Source organism: Doryrhamphus excisus, linkage group LG4, assembly GCF_037039965.1.
Source record: "Doryrhamphus excisus strain RoL-2023G ecotype Guam linkage group LG4, RoL_Dexc_Guam_v1.1, whole genome shotgun sequence".
NCBI classification, from domain to species: domain Eukaryota; kingdom Metazoa; phylum Chordata; class Actinopteri; order Syngnathiformes; family Syngnathidae; genus Doryrhamphus; species Doryrhamphus excisus.
In genome coordinates this window covers 19,851,680-19,867,795 of record NC_136360.1, presented here as the reverse complement: position 1 = coordinate 19,867,795, position 16,116 = coordinate 19,851,680, and the positions used below count along the sequence as shown (strand labels likewise).

Below are 16,116 nucleotides of genomic sequence, written 5' to 3'. Positions count from 1 at the left end.
AGGGATAGTTTGGCTGTTTTGACACAAACTTGTATGACATCCCCATCAGCAGTATAGTGTATCAACAGCGACTTACACCCCATCTTGGTCCCTTGAGTCTTCTTCTGAACCGATTTCGGTGATGAGAAACGTTGCTTGGGCACTTGTGTAAAGAGTTCTAAAACAATATGCATTGACAAGAGTCATACATTTGCATCACAAAAATGCTCCTTAGAAAAAAGTCAGACCTCCCCTTACTTTCCTCCGTCATATCACTCCACGCTGTGGATGTGTTGACAACGGCTGCCACTCTTGCGTCTTAATCTGCTGTGGAACACGTATGGATGACCATCTCCACCACATACAAAACAATGGACAAGTGATGTCCATTGTTGATGACAAGTGAATGTAACACTGTGTGAGTGGGTTGCCTGATGGTTGTGGACTCCTGCCTTACAGCATGCTTGGGGATATGATGAGGAAAACCATGACCATAAGAGTATTGTTTATATTTCACATCCAACTCGTGTGCGTTTCATGACAGCCACAGCCACCAAATTGGAGAGGACTGGTCCACCTGCACTTCCTGCAGAACCGTCACAAAGAGAAAAGCCAGACCCTCCAATTAGGAGTCGTCTCAGGTGGATACCAAAGAAAAAGCCCAACTCCCTTTCATTCATTCACCGGCACGCCTCGCTGCTGCCAATCAGCCCCACCTGGCTTTCATTAACTCCTGCTGGCCTGGAATCTCGTGGAGGAGGTCCCACTCATGGCTCGGCCCCGGCAGTGTGACGCTGGGATAGGGCTACAAATGAAGCTGGGGGGGCCCTCACCCTGCGTGCAGGACAGGGGTGTCCAAAGTGTGCCCCACGGCTGTTTTTTTATTGTCCCACAGCGCATTCTAAAAATAGAATTGAACAAGTAAACTAAAAAAGATGACTGAAAAATCCAAAGAATAACGTGAAAATATTCCAAATAGTCGAGAGGAACGTTATAGGAGTGTGGACAAGTGGTATAAAATGGATGGATGGATATTACAAGAAAGAATAAAAAACATTTTTGTTGCATTAAATTGAAATATTCCAGACCAAAGGCATCCACCCGTCCCACAGAGGAGCTATGGGGGCATATTTCAGGTATGAACTTATTAGTGGTCTCACTTGCCCTATGAAACATCCATCCATTTTCTACGCTGCTTTTCCTCACTAGGGTCACGAGGCTGTGCTGGAGCCTATGCCAGCTGACTTTGGGCGAGAGGCGGGGTACTCGCTGGCCCGGTTGCCAGCCAATTGGAAAATTAGATTGCGGAAAATGTTATAATATTACAAAAATAAAGTCTAAATATTATGGAAATGAAGTCATAATTTACACATTTACAAGATGGCCATTGAAATAATTGCACATTTTAAAGTGAAAATTACCAGAAGAAAACAGACAAAAACAAAGTTGAAATAGCAGCAAAAATAAACAAAAAACAGCAGAAATGGAAAAAAGCTTTTTTTCTTAAAAAATAAAGTCAAAATATTAAAAGAAAAATGTCTAATGACAAAGGGCACAATTTTATGAGAATAAACCAGTAATATTATGAGGAAAAATAATGTCAATAATAAGAGTTGAAAATTGATACTTTGATAATTAGTTAGATTTGAAACATGTTTTTTTAAAATAAAAACAAAATTGTCTTTTTTAGAAAATTACTAAATTACTATTATTATGAGAAAGTCACAATATTATTGCAACAAAGAAAATTTGAGAAGATAACGTAAAAAGTTGAAATACTTTTTAAAAACGGCAAAAATGGGTGTAGGGTGAGGGGGATATCAAAGTGTGAAGTTATGTTAATAATAAGACACCAACATAAAATGTCATTATTCCCCTAATTCATGACCTGATTCAGTCAAACCAAACGTTCTTTTGCAATGCGTATTATTCTTTGGCTTAGAAAAATAAATTTCCCCGGTAGAGATCCGCTTCCCTGCCACAGTCAACTGCTGATGACATCATAAACAGGCGACAAAGATGACTTCCTGCTTCCTGTTTTCATGTGTTAGCAAGCAGGAAGCAATCAAAATGCTCTGAATTAATAACACCACAACACGTGCACCATGTTGAATGCTAACCAGAAAATGTATGAAAACCAAGGCAGCTATTGGCCATAAATTTTCCAGAAATAAAAATCAAATGAAGACTTTGGAGCGGTCTAGTCCAAGTCCTGACCTGAATTCTATGACATGCTGTGGCATGACCTTAAAAGGCTTCATGCTGGAAAAGCCTCCAATGTGGCTGAATGACAACAATTCTGCAAAGTTTCATTCATTTTCTACCACTTATCCCCACAAGGGTCATGGGGGTGCTGGAGCCTATCCCAGCTGTCTTCGGACGAGAGGCGGGGTACACCCTGGACTGGTGGCCAGCCAATCACAGGGCACATATAGACAAACAACCATTCACACTCACATTCATACCTATGGACAATTTGGAGTGGCCAATTAACCTAGCATGTTTTTGGAATGTGGGAGAAAACCGGAGAGAACATGCAAACTCTACACAGAGATGGCCAAGGGTGGGATTGAACTCGGGTCTCCTTGCTGTGAGGTCTGCGTACTAAAGAGGATGGGCCAAAATTCCTCCACAAGAAGCGACTCATTGCAAGTTATCACAAATGCTTGATTGCAGTTGTTGCTGCTAACCACTTATTAGCTTTAGGGGGTTTGGATTCCTTTTCCTTTTTTCCTTTTAAGAATAAGACATTGAATTTATGAACTGCATTTTGTGTGCAGTTGTGTTGTCTGACTAATATTTACATTGATTTGATGATCTGGTTTGTGTCAAACTATTGTTGAACTATACTATAAAAACGTGTTTTTTGACAAGCCAGATGGCATGAATTGGATTAACATGATTTCTTATGGAAACAACGGATTTGGTTAGAGTATATTTTGGTCCTTCTGGAAAAGATGACTGGTCCTAACCAAGGTTCCACTCTACTGTATACATTACTGTATTCCTGTTCTCCAGCTAAAGAAGATATGGCTTTCAAATCACAGAGTGCACACTCTTTATCATCAATCTCCCGGGGACCTCGTCCAAAAAAAACATTAATGTCCCACAAATGGACAAAGCAGATGACTGAAGACAAATTTGTCTTTAATTAAAGACCATCAGGCCTACTGGAGGACGGGACAGCAACCAGACGTCAGCCGCTGTCCAAAAACTACACACATTCCACTCAGCAAGTCAGCCTCGAGTCCTGAGGAAAAACTGACCCAGGGGTCAATACACACTATATACACTGTGTATATAGTGTGTATACACAGACTATGGGTCTCCAAAGTGCGGCCCATTGCCACGGCAGCAAAAATAGAGCAGTCAGCAGTCATTTTACAAGAATGAAGTCAATAAATTAGGAATCATTTTAAGAGAATAACGCGAAGGAAAAATAATGTTGCATAGTTTTAAGTTGCATAAATAAAGTTTTAAAGTTGTAATAGTGTAAGAAACAAAAAAAACAATAAATACAGTTATCATTTTTGCTGAATTATTTTTTTAATTTCTTTTTAATGTTACGAGAATAAAGAAAAATATTATGGGAATAATGTCATAATTATAAAAGCAACGTTTACACAAAGAAAATTGAAATAATTGTAAAGTACAAAAAAGTGAACAATAAAAAGCAGAAATGAAAAAAGTTGTCAGAGGATAAAGTCAAAATATTAAGAAAAAGAGTGGTGTAAAAGTCGCAATTGAATTATGAGGAAAAATGTTATTTTGGTAAAATGTTGAAATTCTTGAAAAACAAAGAAAAACAAGAATGAAGTTGAAAATAATAATAGGTTGATATTTCATGTTTTAATTAAATTATTATTGGTATTATTTAATATTTTTTAATGAAAAAACTGGTCAATTGAGTGAAATTAGATAATTTCCTGTGGCATATGAACACAAGTGCACACACCTTCATATGACTCACCATCGTAGAACTAAAGCCACGCTTCCCACTTGCTTGCTCCTGCACAATAGAAAACCTCCAAACAAGAAATGGCATTGTGGACGTGTAGAGTAGATGTGTGTGGGGCGTCCGTCATCAACCTTGCATTGTGAAAATACCTTCAAAGACTCGAAATAATCCACTCTGTCCAAGTCCACCACAGACTGTAATATATATATATATGATTTGTAATCCATATCCCTCCAGTTCAATTTATTTGTCTCCCTTGGGAGAAATTTGGTTTAGAGGCAGGGTGCAGCTGCATACAACCATGGCAGAAATAGAAAATACAGTAACATACACAGGTATACAGTAATACATATATAATATATACGTACACACACATTAGCCACTAAAATACATCAAAGATATTAAAAAAGCAGTGAGTCATGAGTTTGGCACATTCTTGTTAATGAGTTGAACAATGGTTTGGGCATTCTTGCTGCCATGTTTCCAGGAGGCGAGGGGATGTTGCTCCAGGGGCTTCATTTTTGTGAACTTCCCTTGCCATCCATCCCCACATTTTCTGATCAGGGGAACGGAGGTTGGTCAAAAAGGGTGAGGTTGATTTATGTCATTTTTTAATTGGAAATATCAGCAAATAAAATATTTCAATGAATTCTATCTGAGAGACAGATTCAGTCATCAAAACAACCACCTCTGGCCCCCGAACCATAGGTTCCCTACTGTGTTTGAACAGTACATTATATTGTTATCATGCCCTCAATGGTTGTGTCCTTTCTGATCAAAGTACACAGGACCAGGAAGGCATCTGATTTCATTGTGTTTTGCGTACATTTGTACATCCTAAGGGATGCGTTATTCGGTCATGAGGACTGTACTCGGCGTGGTATGCTTCGGAGGTAGCTTCTGGTTACAAACTTCTCGGACCAATCAGGACGCGCCGCCGTCTTCCTGCCTTTGGGGCAGCAACATGTCCAACCTGGCTGCCTGTTGAGGACGAGATCCGCTCCAAATTCAAAATGACATTGCTTTCTCACCTCGTCCGACACGTCTGATACGTCCGTCTTGTTGTCCATGTGTAGAACTGTGAAGCAAAGACAATGCTGGGCATGTACGTGCCGCATAGGTTCTCCCTGAAGGCGTCCGAGGTCCAGGATGGAATCGGTCTGTTCACGGCCAGGCGAGTGAAAAAGGTTCGTTGTTTGGACTTTTCTACAAGACCCTGGTTAAGTTAAGACTGTACAAGTTGTGAATTGGGAGTTGTTTGGTCGCCGCTTCGCTGTCAATGTATGAGAGTTGTGACGTGAAGTGCCACGTAGCAACACAACTCCCCCCCCTCGCTTTTTCTTCTTTTTGCTCCTCTCTTCCGGTCCTCCTTGTTCACCAAGCTAGCAAACACGAAGATAAGTCAACTTTACACCTATTTACACGTACATGTCATACAATAGCATATGTTCATGTAGCCTCTATTTCAAAACAATGCATTCAATGTAAAGATGACGTTTGTGACCAATCATTCGATGACCACGCCCCCCGGAAGTGCTGTGCCTCTGAATCGAACACAATCATCAGTATGCTTTTAATGTTTTTTTTTCATTTGTTTGTAATGAAATACTTTGTTGTTTCTTCTTCAAGGGAGAGAAGTTTGGACCTTTTGCAGGTGAGAAGAAGCTTCCGTGCGAGCTGGATGAAGGTTCTGACACCAGGCTCATGTGGGAGGTGATGAACTTTGTACATCAGTGCTAATGTTGTCCTTTATTTGGAACATCAATGATTATGATACCATCTCCTTATGCTCAAAAACTGATCCATCAGGTTACAATTGAGTCCATCCCATAATCAGTTCCCAGTTCCACATGTCCAAAAGGAGTAGGAAGAAGCAAAGCTTATTAAATCCTACCCCTCCATCTGGTACTTTTACAATCACTAACTGTTACATTTGTTCACTTCCTGCCTTTCTAATAAAATTTACGTTTTATTTATTTATTATTATTATTTTGTATTTTTTTAAAACATTTTTGTCACATACCGAAGTACGAGGTGATATGAACATCCAATGACATAATGGGTACCATAGTAAGTGTCAATATAGTGATATATATAGCACATCATGACTGGTTCAAGACTCTTCATCCTTGTATTTAGCAAACATCAACTGCTTGTATTGTTTCTTGAATTGGCTCATCGTTGTGCATTGTTTGATTTCCTTACCCAATCCATTCCATAGTTTGATTCCACATACTGAAATGCTATGGCTTTTTAACCTTGTCCTAGCATAGAAGTGTTTCACATTTAGTTCTTCCCTGACGTGTTTAGCTAATTGGTTATTTTTAGCCTTATGCATTATTTTAGCTGTTTGAAGATGAACTATATCAGCAAGTTGAAGTATTTGTGATTTTAGAAATAAGGAGTTAGTATGTTCTCTGTATGCGACATTAAGAATTATCCTTACTGAACTTTTTTGGTACATTTAGTGAGTGAAGATTGCTTTTATAGTTATTAGCCCATATTTCCACACAATAAGTAAGATAGAACCAGAGAGCAATAAAGAGTGTGGAGTGATTTCTGATTGAGAACAAAGTTTGCTTTGTTCAATATTGAAATATTTCTGGCCACCTTATGTTGTATATTTGTAATATGAGGCTTTTCATCTATTATGATTCCAAGAAATGTATTTTCCTTCACCCTTTCAATGTCTACACCGTCTATTTGTATTTGCCGGTGCGTGTCCTGTCTACTGCTACCAACAGCATGATTTTAGTTTTACTTAGGTTCAAGGACAATCTATTATCATCAAACCATCTTTTTAATATGACCATTTCTTCTCTGACCTTTCTAATGATTTCTTCTGTGCTCCCTCCGGAACAAATGGCAGTGGTATCATCCGCAAATAATACCAGCTTTAAGTCTTTGGAGATATCATTGATGTACCAGTTGAACAGTTTTGGTCCCAGTATTGACCCCTGGGGTACTCCGTACGTAATATATGAACTTGCAGGTGTGTATTCTCCTAGCTTTACGTATTGCTTCCTGTCAGCTAAGTAGCTTTTGACCCAGTTCAAAACAAATCTTCTTATTCCATACCTTTCTAATTTAGTTATTAGGATGTCATGATTGATTGAAGCTGCACACTGCCTATGATCTATAGCGTTAGTCATTTCCTCCCTAATTTTGATCAGTGGCATGGAGGATGTCCGACTTGATTGTGTATTTACGACTTTATTCATGTAATGACAACTTTCCCCCATAAATTAACAAGAAAGTCGTAAATTTACAACTTTATTCTCATGATATACAGTATTATGACATTTTCTTTTAAATTTATGACTTTATTCTTGTCAATGTATGACTCTCGTCTCATAAATGTTTGGTTCAGCTATTTGGTTCACACATTTATGGCAACACACAGGAGCTCCAGTCTCATGTCTTATATGTTTACTATATTGGGTGATAGGGGTGTAATGGTGACTACATGAGTGTTACTTCAGGGCTCTAATAACGTTAAAAAGTGTATTTAGAATGTGCTTAACAAGTGTTTATGCTTCACTGATAATGTTTTTAAAAGCGTTGAGATTTGGCACCATAGTTGCTGTGACATGCAAAATTGAAACTTGAAACTTCTTCTCTGTGATCATCCTCCATTATCATTGATTAATGGTGACTGGCTATACGGTTTACGAATGTTGATACGAAATCAGAGGAAAACGTCAAGCTGTCAAAATGTCAAATGTCAAGCTAGCAGAAGGGTTTGGAGCCGTGTGTAAAAATAGACATTATTACGGGTGTACATCAATTACTTGTGGATCAATTTCCACCGAGCCTCTGTGGAAATTGTGGCTCATCTTTACAGTATAGCATTTATGGTGGTTAATTGGTTACTGACATCAATGCAATCCGAACTTCCTTGTATGGGCTGCTATACAAAGTATCTGGAAGTCCTCGGGAGCGCTTGGGAGTGTGACAAACAAACAGACCGTTTTGGTCGGAAGCAGGAAGTCCACGGAAACACTGCAGAAAGAGGTGCAGAATCTGGAAGATCTAGAAAGCTTTCTGTGTGTGTTATCATGTGTAGCTGCTCTACAGGAGCACAACTCAAGACAGACAGCTGAAAATTGGCATAGGTGGTCTCCTTTAACATTATTAGAGCCCTCTAGACATGAAATAACACCCTTATAATAATATAATAACATACTATATATATATGCACATATATATAATAATATACATATATATAATAATATACCTCCTATAATATACCTTTGCTCGCACCCATGGGGCCAGTGGTTCTCTGTTAGTGGGAGCTTGGCCTGGCTGCGTGGGGCGGGGTTTACTGGGTGGTAGGAGGCAGTCCCTCTCCTTTTATACATTCTCAGTGACAATTAAACATTCTCACATATGCACACATTAACCCTCATGTATATGAATATGCACACCAACAGAAGTACACACCTCCATATGCGCACTCACAACACATGGGTGCTTCTCTACACAATCTAGCGTCTTATCCTTGATGTCTTTATGCTATTGGTATGCTATTATTACAGTAATAATTATGTCAAGCAGTGAGATTGTAATTACTGTAACTGTATGGCTGTAATTGTGTTTACTATCACGGTTCATGTCTTCATTGTTACTATTGCTACTGGTAAGTTGGAATCTCCATTGTGACCCTTAGCCATCATTGACATTTAACTGATGCAGTCCTGTTTGTCACTGTTGTTGTCATGGGAATTGTTGTTGCTGCTGTTTTTGTCACTCCCTCTCTCTACTGGGAGGGGAACAGGAAGTGAAGGTTGTGGGTTGAGAGTTGAATTTTGGCTTTCCATAGTTACGACGGCAACAGTAGTTCCTGTTATTATTGTGCCTGTTGTGAGACCATTCAGAGCTGCAAAAAAAGCCGGTTGTTCTGACCATCAGGTCTGGTGCCTGTGTGTCTCACCCAACACTGCAGTAACATTATTGACACAGAGTGACATGACAACATCTTTCAGTGTATCTTTTGAATGCCTAAGATTTCTATCTGTACATTTAGGCATAAAATAACTTTGCTTACATATGCATATTTTTGAGTAATAATTGGCCTTAATCAACCATGAAAAACGTGATTTATGACTATATAAAATTGTGTCAGTGAACATGAAATTTACATGATTTCTTGTAAAAACAAAATTTTTCTCCCTTAATATTTTCATAATTGTCATAATTGAAACGGTGACATATTTAATTTTTATTTGTATTAGTTGGAGCAAGAAGACAAGGGCTCTGTTAAGTATGAACACAAGCAGTTGTTTGGCAGCTTTAGGAGTAGAAATGTGTCTTTGGTGTTATATGTGAAAGCTAAAACACACACACACACATGCATGTAATGATGTAATTATCAGTGGCGGCCATATTGAGACATCCCAGCCTGATCGTGTGCCTGTCATAGAGGATTTGCTTCTTCTGGCTACGAATAAAAGGTGGTTGTTTTTTTTCCTCCTCCAGGTCCGTGGCAGTAAGGGGGATGTTCTGTATATCCTGGACGCCAGCAACCCGCGCTACGCCAACTGGCTGCGCTTCGTCCACCAGGCACCTTCGCAGGAGCAGAAGAACCTGGCGGCCATTCAGGTGCGTTTACTCTCAAGCGCACAAAGCATCCTTTCAAGTCCCTGCCATCACTGCGGATGCCAGATTGTGTGTGTAGTGCATTTTCCGCTGTTAGCGGTTGTCAAAGTGAGGAAATCAGCAAATGAGGAAATGCAACTGCAAGAAAAAAGGCGTATTTTTAATCTTAATTGTGTCAGGATTTTTGTTCATTTGATGTGATAAATTGGAAAAATATTAGTACATGGACACCCCTAAATTACTCCTGATACAAATGTACCCCCATGCCCTCTAAAAGGCAAGGATCATCTGAAACATTTAAGTGTGAAAAAAATCTGAATTGTGATATTTACACTGACATGAAAACATCAGATATAGGTCACATATTAAAAAATAGAAATTGCAGCATCGTTCATTCAAACAACTTTTCAGCTAAAGGCAAACAAAAGAAATTCATCTATCTGAGCAAGCTGACCTTTTGCAGTTTGCTGTGAAAGATCAAATGAATGAGGACAAACCTGGTCTAGGGCCCACGTGATGGGCGGCCTAAAGGTCACCCCAGTACCTCTCAAAGCTCTGCCTTCAATCAGCGCTGACAATTATTGTGCTGCCTTCCTCCTCCTAATGGTTATTCATGCATATTTCAGCAAATGAAGCTCTGATGCCATTAGCCCCACTTGTAGACTTTGACCATTTGACCCGCAACCTCATGATCACGACGTATCGATGCCAAGCTTCTGCCACGCTTACCTGACACTCGGTGGCTGTCCCCAATAACGCTCAAAGCTCTCTCGTATATTACTGATATTTCACTTCACGCCACTGGTCTCAATGTGTTTCATTATCAGCCACTGGACACTTCATTAGGTACAACTTTCCAAAAATGAGAGTTTCCAGTGACTCCTGGAAAAGTGGAAATGGCATGGCAGTTGATAACATGTAACCGAAGGGCTGTGCTTGAATGAAAAAGAGTCTTTGAATGCGGTGGGATTGTTGAGTCACCTAAGCAAGGCCTTGAGCAGCGCCATTGCTACTGAGGTTTCACGCACTTATTTCTTCTAACTTCTTCAAACCTCCTAAGAGTTAAGTCAAGTGGTAGACCCCCATAAAATGAGCCGGAAGATCCTATTGGCTGTCCGTCACTGGACCATGCTCGTCTGGGCCGAGCCCAGTCCCAGTCCAGCCCAATCGCCATCAGATGGCATCTACCAGAGAAGGCTTTTAAGAAGAAGAAAAGCTCCTCCAAAGTCTCGTCTCCCTCAAAGTTTGGAATTTGCAGTAGAGCACCAAACATGAGACAATTAAAGGTGAAATAATGTTTTATTCTCTGATGAGAAAAAATATAACCTTGATGGTCCTCGTAGCTTCCAACATGACTGGTATGACAAGGAGATCCCACCCAATGTTTTCCACATGGTACAGTGGAGGGGGCAACATCATGATCCTTCAATGGAACAATGGAGCTTCAGGTTGTGCAGGGGCGTCAAATGACAATTGGCTATGTGGAGATGTTGCAGGAGGCATCCCTTGTGACTGAAGGCCCTCGTCTGTGTGGTAATGACGTTTTTTTTCCCAACATGACAACGCATATCCTCCAGTGGAATAAGCTCACTCTTAAACGATCCCACGTGTTCCTCGGATTTAAATCCAGTGGAGAACATTTGGCAAAGGATGGCAAAGGGAAGTTTACAAAAATGGACCTGAGGTCCGTCTGTGAAGCCACTTCACCACCATCCCCACTAGGCTCCTGGAAACACAGGCATCAAACCTATTTTCCAGCTTTTTCAGAATGGCACAAGAAGTGCATAGCCATTTCTTTTTCAACATTTTATTCATATTTTACAGAGGGTATCTGTGTTTTGATTTTTTTAGCTATTGTCTTGAACTTTTGATCAGCTGATGAACAGCCTATTTCACTTGAAACTTACTATGGTAATTTTTTGGCCCTTTGTATTGAGTTGTGGACTCCTATAGAGCAGCTACACACAATAACCCGCACAGCAAGCTTTGCAGATCTTCCAGAATCTGCACCTATTCCAGCTGTATTTTGTTGGATTTCTGTAACGTAATATGTAATGTAATATACAGCTAAAACTACCTTTCCCATGATGCTTTGAATACAGTTTCAGGAAGTAGGGACGTGGACTAGTGAGGTGGAAGCTAATAGCACGTTTGGAAGTCTTATGCAGCGATGTCTAACACATAAGTAATTTTGACCAAGCATAGAATTACTGAAGCTTCAGTTTGGACTGCTCGGATTGCAGACGGCCCCCTGTCACCAACAGGTTTGGAAAGGATTGACCAAATGAAGAGCGACGGAGAAAGAGGACGACATTGAGACAGAGAGAGAAAAAGACTGACAAAGTGTGTGACGAAGGAATTATGGTTAGCCTGTCATGATACATTTTGCTGGACAATAATTGACACACAAATTATTAATTTTTTAAAATAATAATAATTTGCCTGTGTGACAGTTTTGTGTTTTCACGTTGTCTGCCTTTTTGTATTATTTCCTGTGTTCCGTCACTTACTTTCTCTCCTACACGCACCTGTTAGTAATTTGTTGATTGTATTAAGTTCAGCCGGGTGCGTGTTCCTTTTGTTGTTTTTTTTGTCGTGTTGGATGCCAGTGCTACAATCGCTTTGTGAGAAATGAAGCTAAGCTTTTACCTGCACCTTCTCGTCTACTCTGCACCCTGGGGTCACATCGCAACACCGACATGCCACAAATGACAAATAATAATAATAATGGCTGCACGGCGGTTGAGTGGTTAGCGTGCAGACCTCACAGCTAGGAGACCAGTGTTCAATGCCATCCTTGGCCATCTCTGTGTGGAGTTTGCATGTTCTCCCCGTGCATGCGTGGGTTTTATCCGGGTACTCCGGTTTCCCCCCACATTCCAAAAACATGCTAGGTTAATTGGCCACTCCAAATTGTCCATAGGTATGAATGTGAGTGTTAATGGTTGTTTGTGTATATGTGCCCTGTGATTGGCTGGCGACCAGTCCAGGATGTACCCCGCCTCTCGCCCGAAGACAGCACCCCCCGCGACCCTCATGAGGATAAGCGGTAGAAATTAATGAATGGAGGAATAATAAAAATAATAATGTACACAGCATTAAAAGCAACTTTAATTTCTCAAGAGTATGTAACATTGGAACATTGTAATTGGAATGTCAAGAGTCCTTTTCACTTTCTGCATATTGGGGAAAAAAATCTCAGAAATAACCTGGAAATACTCTTAAGTTTGCTCATTTGCATATACACTTCCTTGATTAACTCTTATATGCTGTTTGTTTAATGAGGTCATTTTTTGTCCGAGTTTAGTCAAAGTTGGTCAAAGTTTGCTGTATCCAAATGTGTTTGGTGCACAAAGAGGTGTCATACTACCTTTCATACACAACAGGCATGAAGAAAGTAATCAGTCGCTCAGCATACGACACACACAGCTACAAAGTAGCGTACCTGCTCGTGCGTGGCGCGCCTCTCCTCTCTTGTTCCTGATGTGGTGGTTGTTATGTTCCAGGATGGAGAGAACATCTTCTACTTGGCAGTGGACGACATTGAGACGGACACGGAACTCCTGATTGGCTTCCTGGACAGCGACATGGAGGAGGAGGAAGAAGAAGAGGAGGAGGTCACCAAGGATGAGGATGACAGCAGTAAAGAGGCCAAGCACCTGGTTGAAATGGGTACCCATGTTCTTCCACCAAGCTGTATCCTCAACCTTCCTGGCTGTGTGTTGACTGCCATGGGCCCTCCTGCTCGCCTCTAGAGCTGGTCATCAAGAAGGAAGACCACCCCTGTTTGCTGTGCGAGAGCAGCTTCCCCAGCGAGGAGATCCTGGCTGCACACCTGCAGAGCCTCCACCAGAGGCCCAGCACCGAGGAGAAGGAGTTCAAATGCAGGAGCTGCGGCAAGAAGTTCCCTGTGAAACAAGCTCTACAGCGCCAGTGAGTCCACTCCACCTCATCACCTCACGCCGTGTGTGTACTCGCCACCGTGTCTGCTCACACGAAGACACAGTGACAAGACAATGTCAGATCAGCCAGAGAACACTAGTCTGTTCTCTTTTTCTTTGGTTTTTTGCAAAGGGTAACTGCACTTTTTGTGGAATTTTGCCCATCATTCCCAATCCTTATGTTAAACATGAACACATATTTCTTTCCCTTTTCTGTGCATTCTAACATGCGAAGACGGGTTAATTTCAGCTCGCTTACAACGCAGTTATTGGGATACACCTATTTTGACAATGTTGCACGGTTCGTATGATGATAACATGTAACAGTTATCTTGCTGTATTTTGATGATTTAAAACACCACCAAAACTTATTTTCTCGATGCATTGATACACATACTTATGCTAGTCCTGTCAACAACACACAGCGACAACACTTATGATGTCCGCTCTCCTTGGGATGGCTGTGTCTTCCAGCACAAGATGTGGGCTCAAGTCCTCAGGTAAAAAATGCTGACGGCAAACCAGCATCTTGTTGAGTCTTTGTAGTGAAATGGAGAGGTACACTTCTGATGATGCTGAGGTGAGCGGTTAGCGATGCATCTTGTTAGTTAATTAGTATCAATGCACTGAGAAGAGAAGTTTGGCTAGTGTTTTAAATCATCCAAATAGGGCAAGATACTGCAACTATTACATGTTATCATCAGTGTACGTGTTAATGCATGATCACAGCATGGATATCAAACCAGATTTTATTAGACGGCTTCATAGTCGAAATAGGTGTATCCCAATCACAGCATTGGAAGCTATCGGAAATGATCTAATTTTCTCGTGTTATAATGTACAGAAAAGGGAAAGAAATATTTTTTCGTGTTTCACATAAGGCTCGTGAATGATGGGCAAAAAACTAAAATAAAAAGTGCAGTTCCCCTTTAAGAGAAGGAGAATGCATTGCATTCACTGCAAGACTGCGACGTCTTCAATGTGTGGCTTTCTACTGGTCGGCCAGGCCAGACCAGGTACATGTGATGTGTGTTAACACGTGCACTTCTTCAGACAGTCCCATTATAATGCGTTCATGACCGAATTAAGCAATTAGAGCTTCTTCCCGGCCAAATTTTACAAAAATGACAACTTTTTTTATTTCTTTCTCATAGTACGACGACTTAAAAAATTATCTTTTCTCCAGCATGTTCCATATTTATTTGTATAAAATTGCAACATTTTTTGTCTTAATGTTTTTTGTCTTAATGCCGTTTTTCCCACTTCTTTTTTAATTTTCCAACTATTTTATCTTTTCTTCATGTAATTATGACTTTATTCCCACAATATTTTCACAGCAAACCTAACAAAATTACATCTCAGTTTCAAGTTGATGATATTTTCCTCATAAAACTCATGAAGTGCCGTTTGTCGAAGGTTGTCATTTGGTGCCTAACCTGCTTGTATTTTCCACTTCCCTCCAGCGTGCTCCATTGCTCCGAGGTAGTCAGCCCTTCAGGAGACTCCAAGGCCCATCAGTGTTCTTTGTGTCAGAGCACATTTAGCTCAGAGTCCAGGTAAGGCACCTTCCAGTCTTCTTTGGAAGCCCAACGCTGAACCCTCCTCTCTCCTGTGGCTCTGCAGCTTTGAGCAACACAAGGAGGCGTGCAAAGGAGACGCCAGGTTCATCTGCAAGGAAGAGAGCTGCGGCAAGCGGTTCAAGAGCAAGGACGCTCTGAAGAAACATAAAGGCAACGTTCACACAGGTCGGAGTGACTCTTTTTTGTTTTGACGTCCTTCGGCAGTAGCTCTGCTTGTGTTAATCTCAAATTATTCCTGCTGCTGCTTAATTGCTGACCTGCACCTTCAGGGGGGCCTCCCGCTCCTCCAGATAATTTGGCTATTTAGGGCAGGATGTAGGACAGCTTAAATCTCAGCCAAACCCAGATTGAGACCTTGATATCACAGCTTAGATTTAAAGACCCCCGTGTGTGTGTGTGTGTGTGTTGGGGGCAAAAAGTGGGGGAAGTGCCTCAGACGGGACGGATTGGGGTCATGTGATCCAGATGATCCCGGAATGAGATGTGAGGCTCCCCATTTGAAATGAAAATGGTGAGATTTGCATCTCAAGGAAATGTGTTTTTGTCATTTTCTTGATATGAGGCAATTATGATATCATACCCTTAAATCCAATAACATTAAAAATTGGATCAGATAACCGATCATTTTTAAAATGAGTCAATGAGTTTACCCGTACTGTGTGGGTGAGCAAATCCAGCTCTCCTTTTTTCTTCTGCCTTTTTTTCTATGCCCTGCCGTAGTGTGCCCTGAGCTCACTTGTAAACAAACATTCTCTTTCATAGAAATACATTTCATGTGCCAGTTGTACCAAATGTTAGTTGCTAGTTGTACCACCTGAAACATCACATCGCTACAATGCTTTGGGCATCTTGTGCAAAAGGTTTGCCACAGACCCTCGTGGCATCACACCGGCTACTTCGAGCGTGTGCCCGAATACAGTGCACCTTGCTGGGCCATGGCAGGTGACTCCTCGTGCTCTTTACTCTGATAGTAGTGATGTGGTAGTAGTCATGGCATGATATTTCATTAGGACCAATCAACAGCTAGATTAGGTCAAATCCTAATTTGTCAAATCCTTCT

The 16,116-nt window shown here is 40.9% G+C and overlaps 1 protein-coding gene across 1 annotated transcript in view; it reads left to right on the top strand.

The window, feature by feature from the left end:
- The first annotated feature begins 4,868 nt into the window (after positions 1–4,868).
- Positions 4,869–16,116, top strand: part of prdm5 (PR domain containing 5) — a 46,805-nt gene continuing 35,557 nt past the window's right edge. Inside the window, exons 1-7 of the mRNA XM_058073727.2 lie at positions 4,869–5,124; positions 5,567–5,650; positions 9,416–9,538; positions 13,042–13,207; positions 13,291–13,468; positions 14,940–15,032; positions 15,100–15,221. Of these exons, the coding sequence (XP_057929710.2) occupies positions 5,032–5,124; positions 5,567–5,650; positions 9,416–9,538; positions 13,042–13,207; positions 13,291–13,468; positions 14,940–15,032; positions 15,100–15,221 (859 nt within the window). The 5' untranslated portion in view covers positions 4,869–5,031. The remainder of the gene's footprint in view (positions 5,125–5,566; positions 5,651–9,415; positions 9,539–13,041; positions 13,208–13,290; positions 13,469–14,939; positions 15,033–15,099; positions 15,222–16,116) is intronic.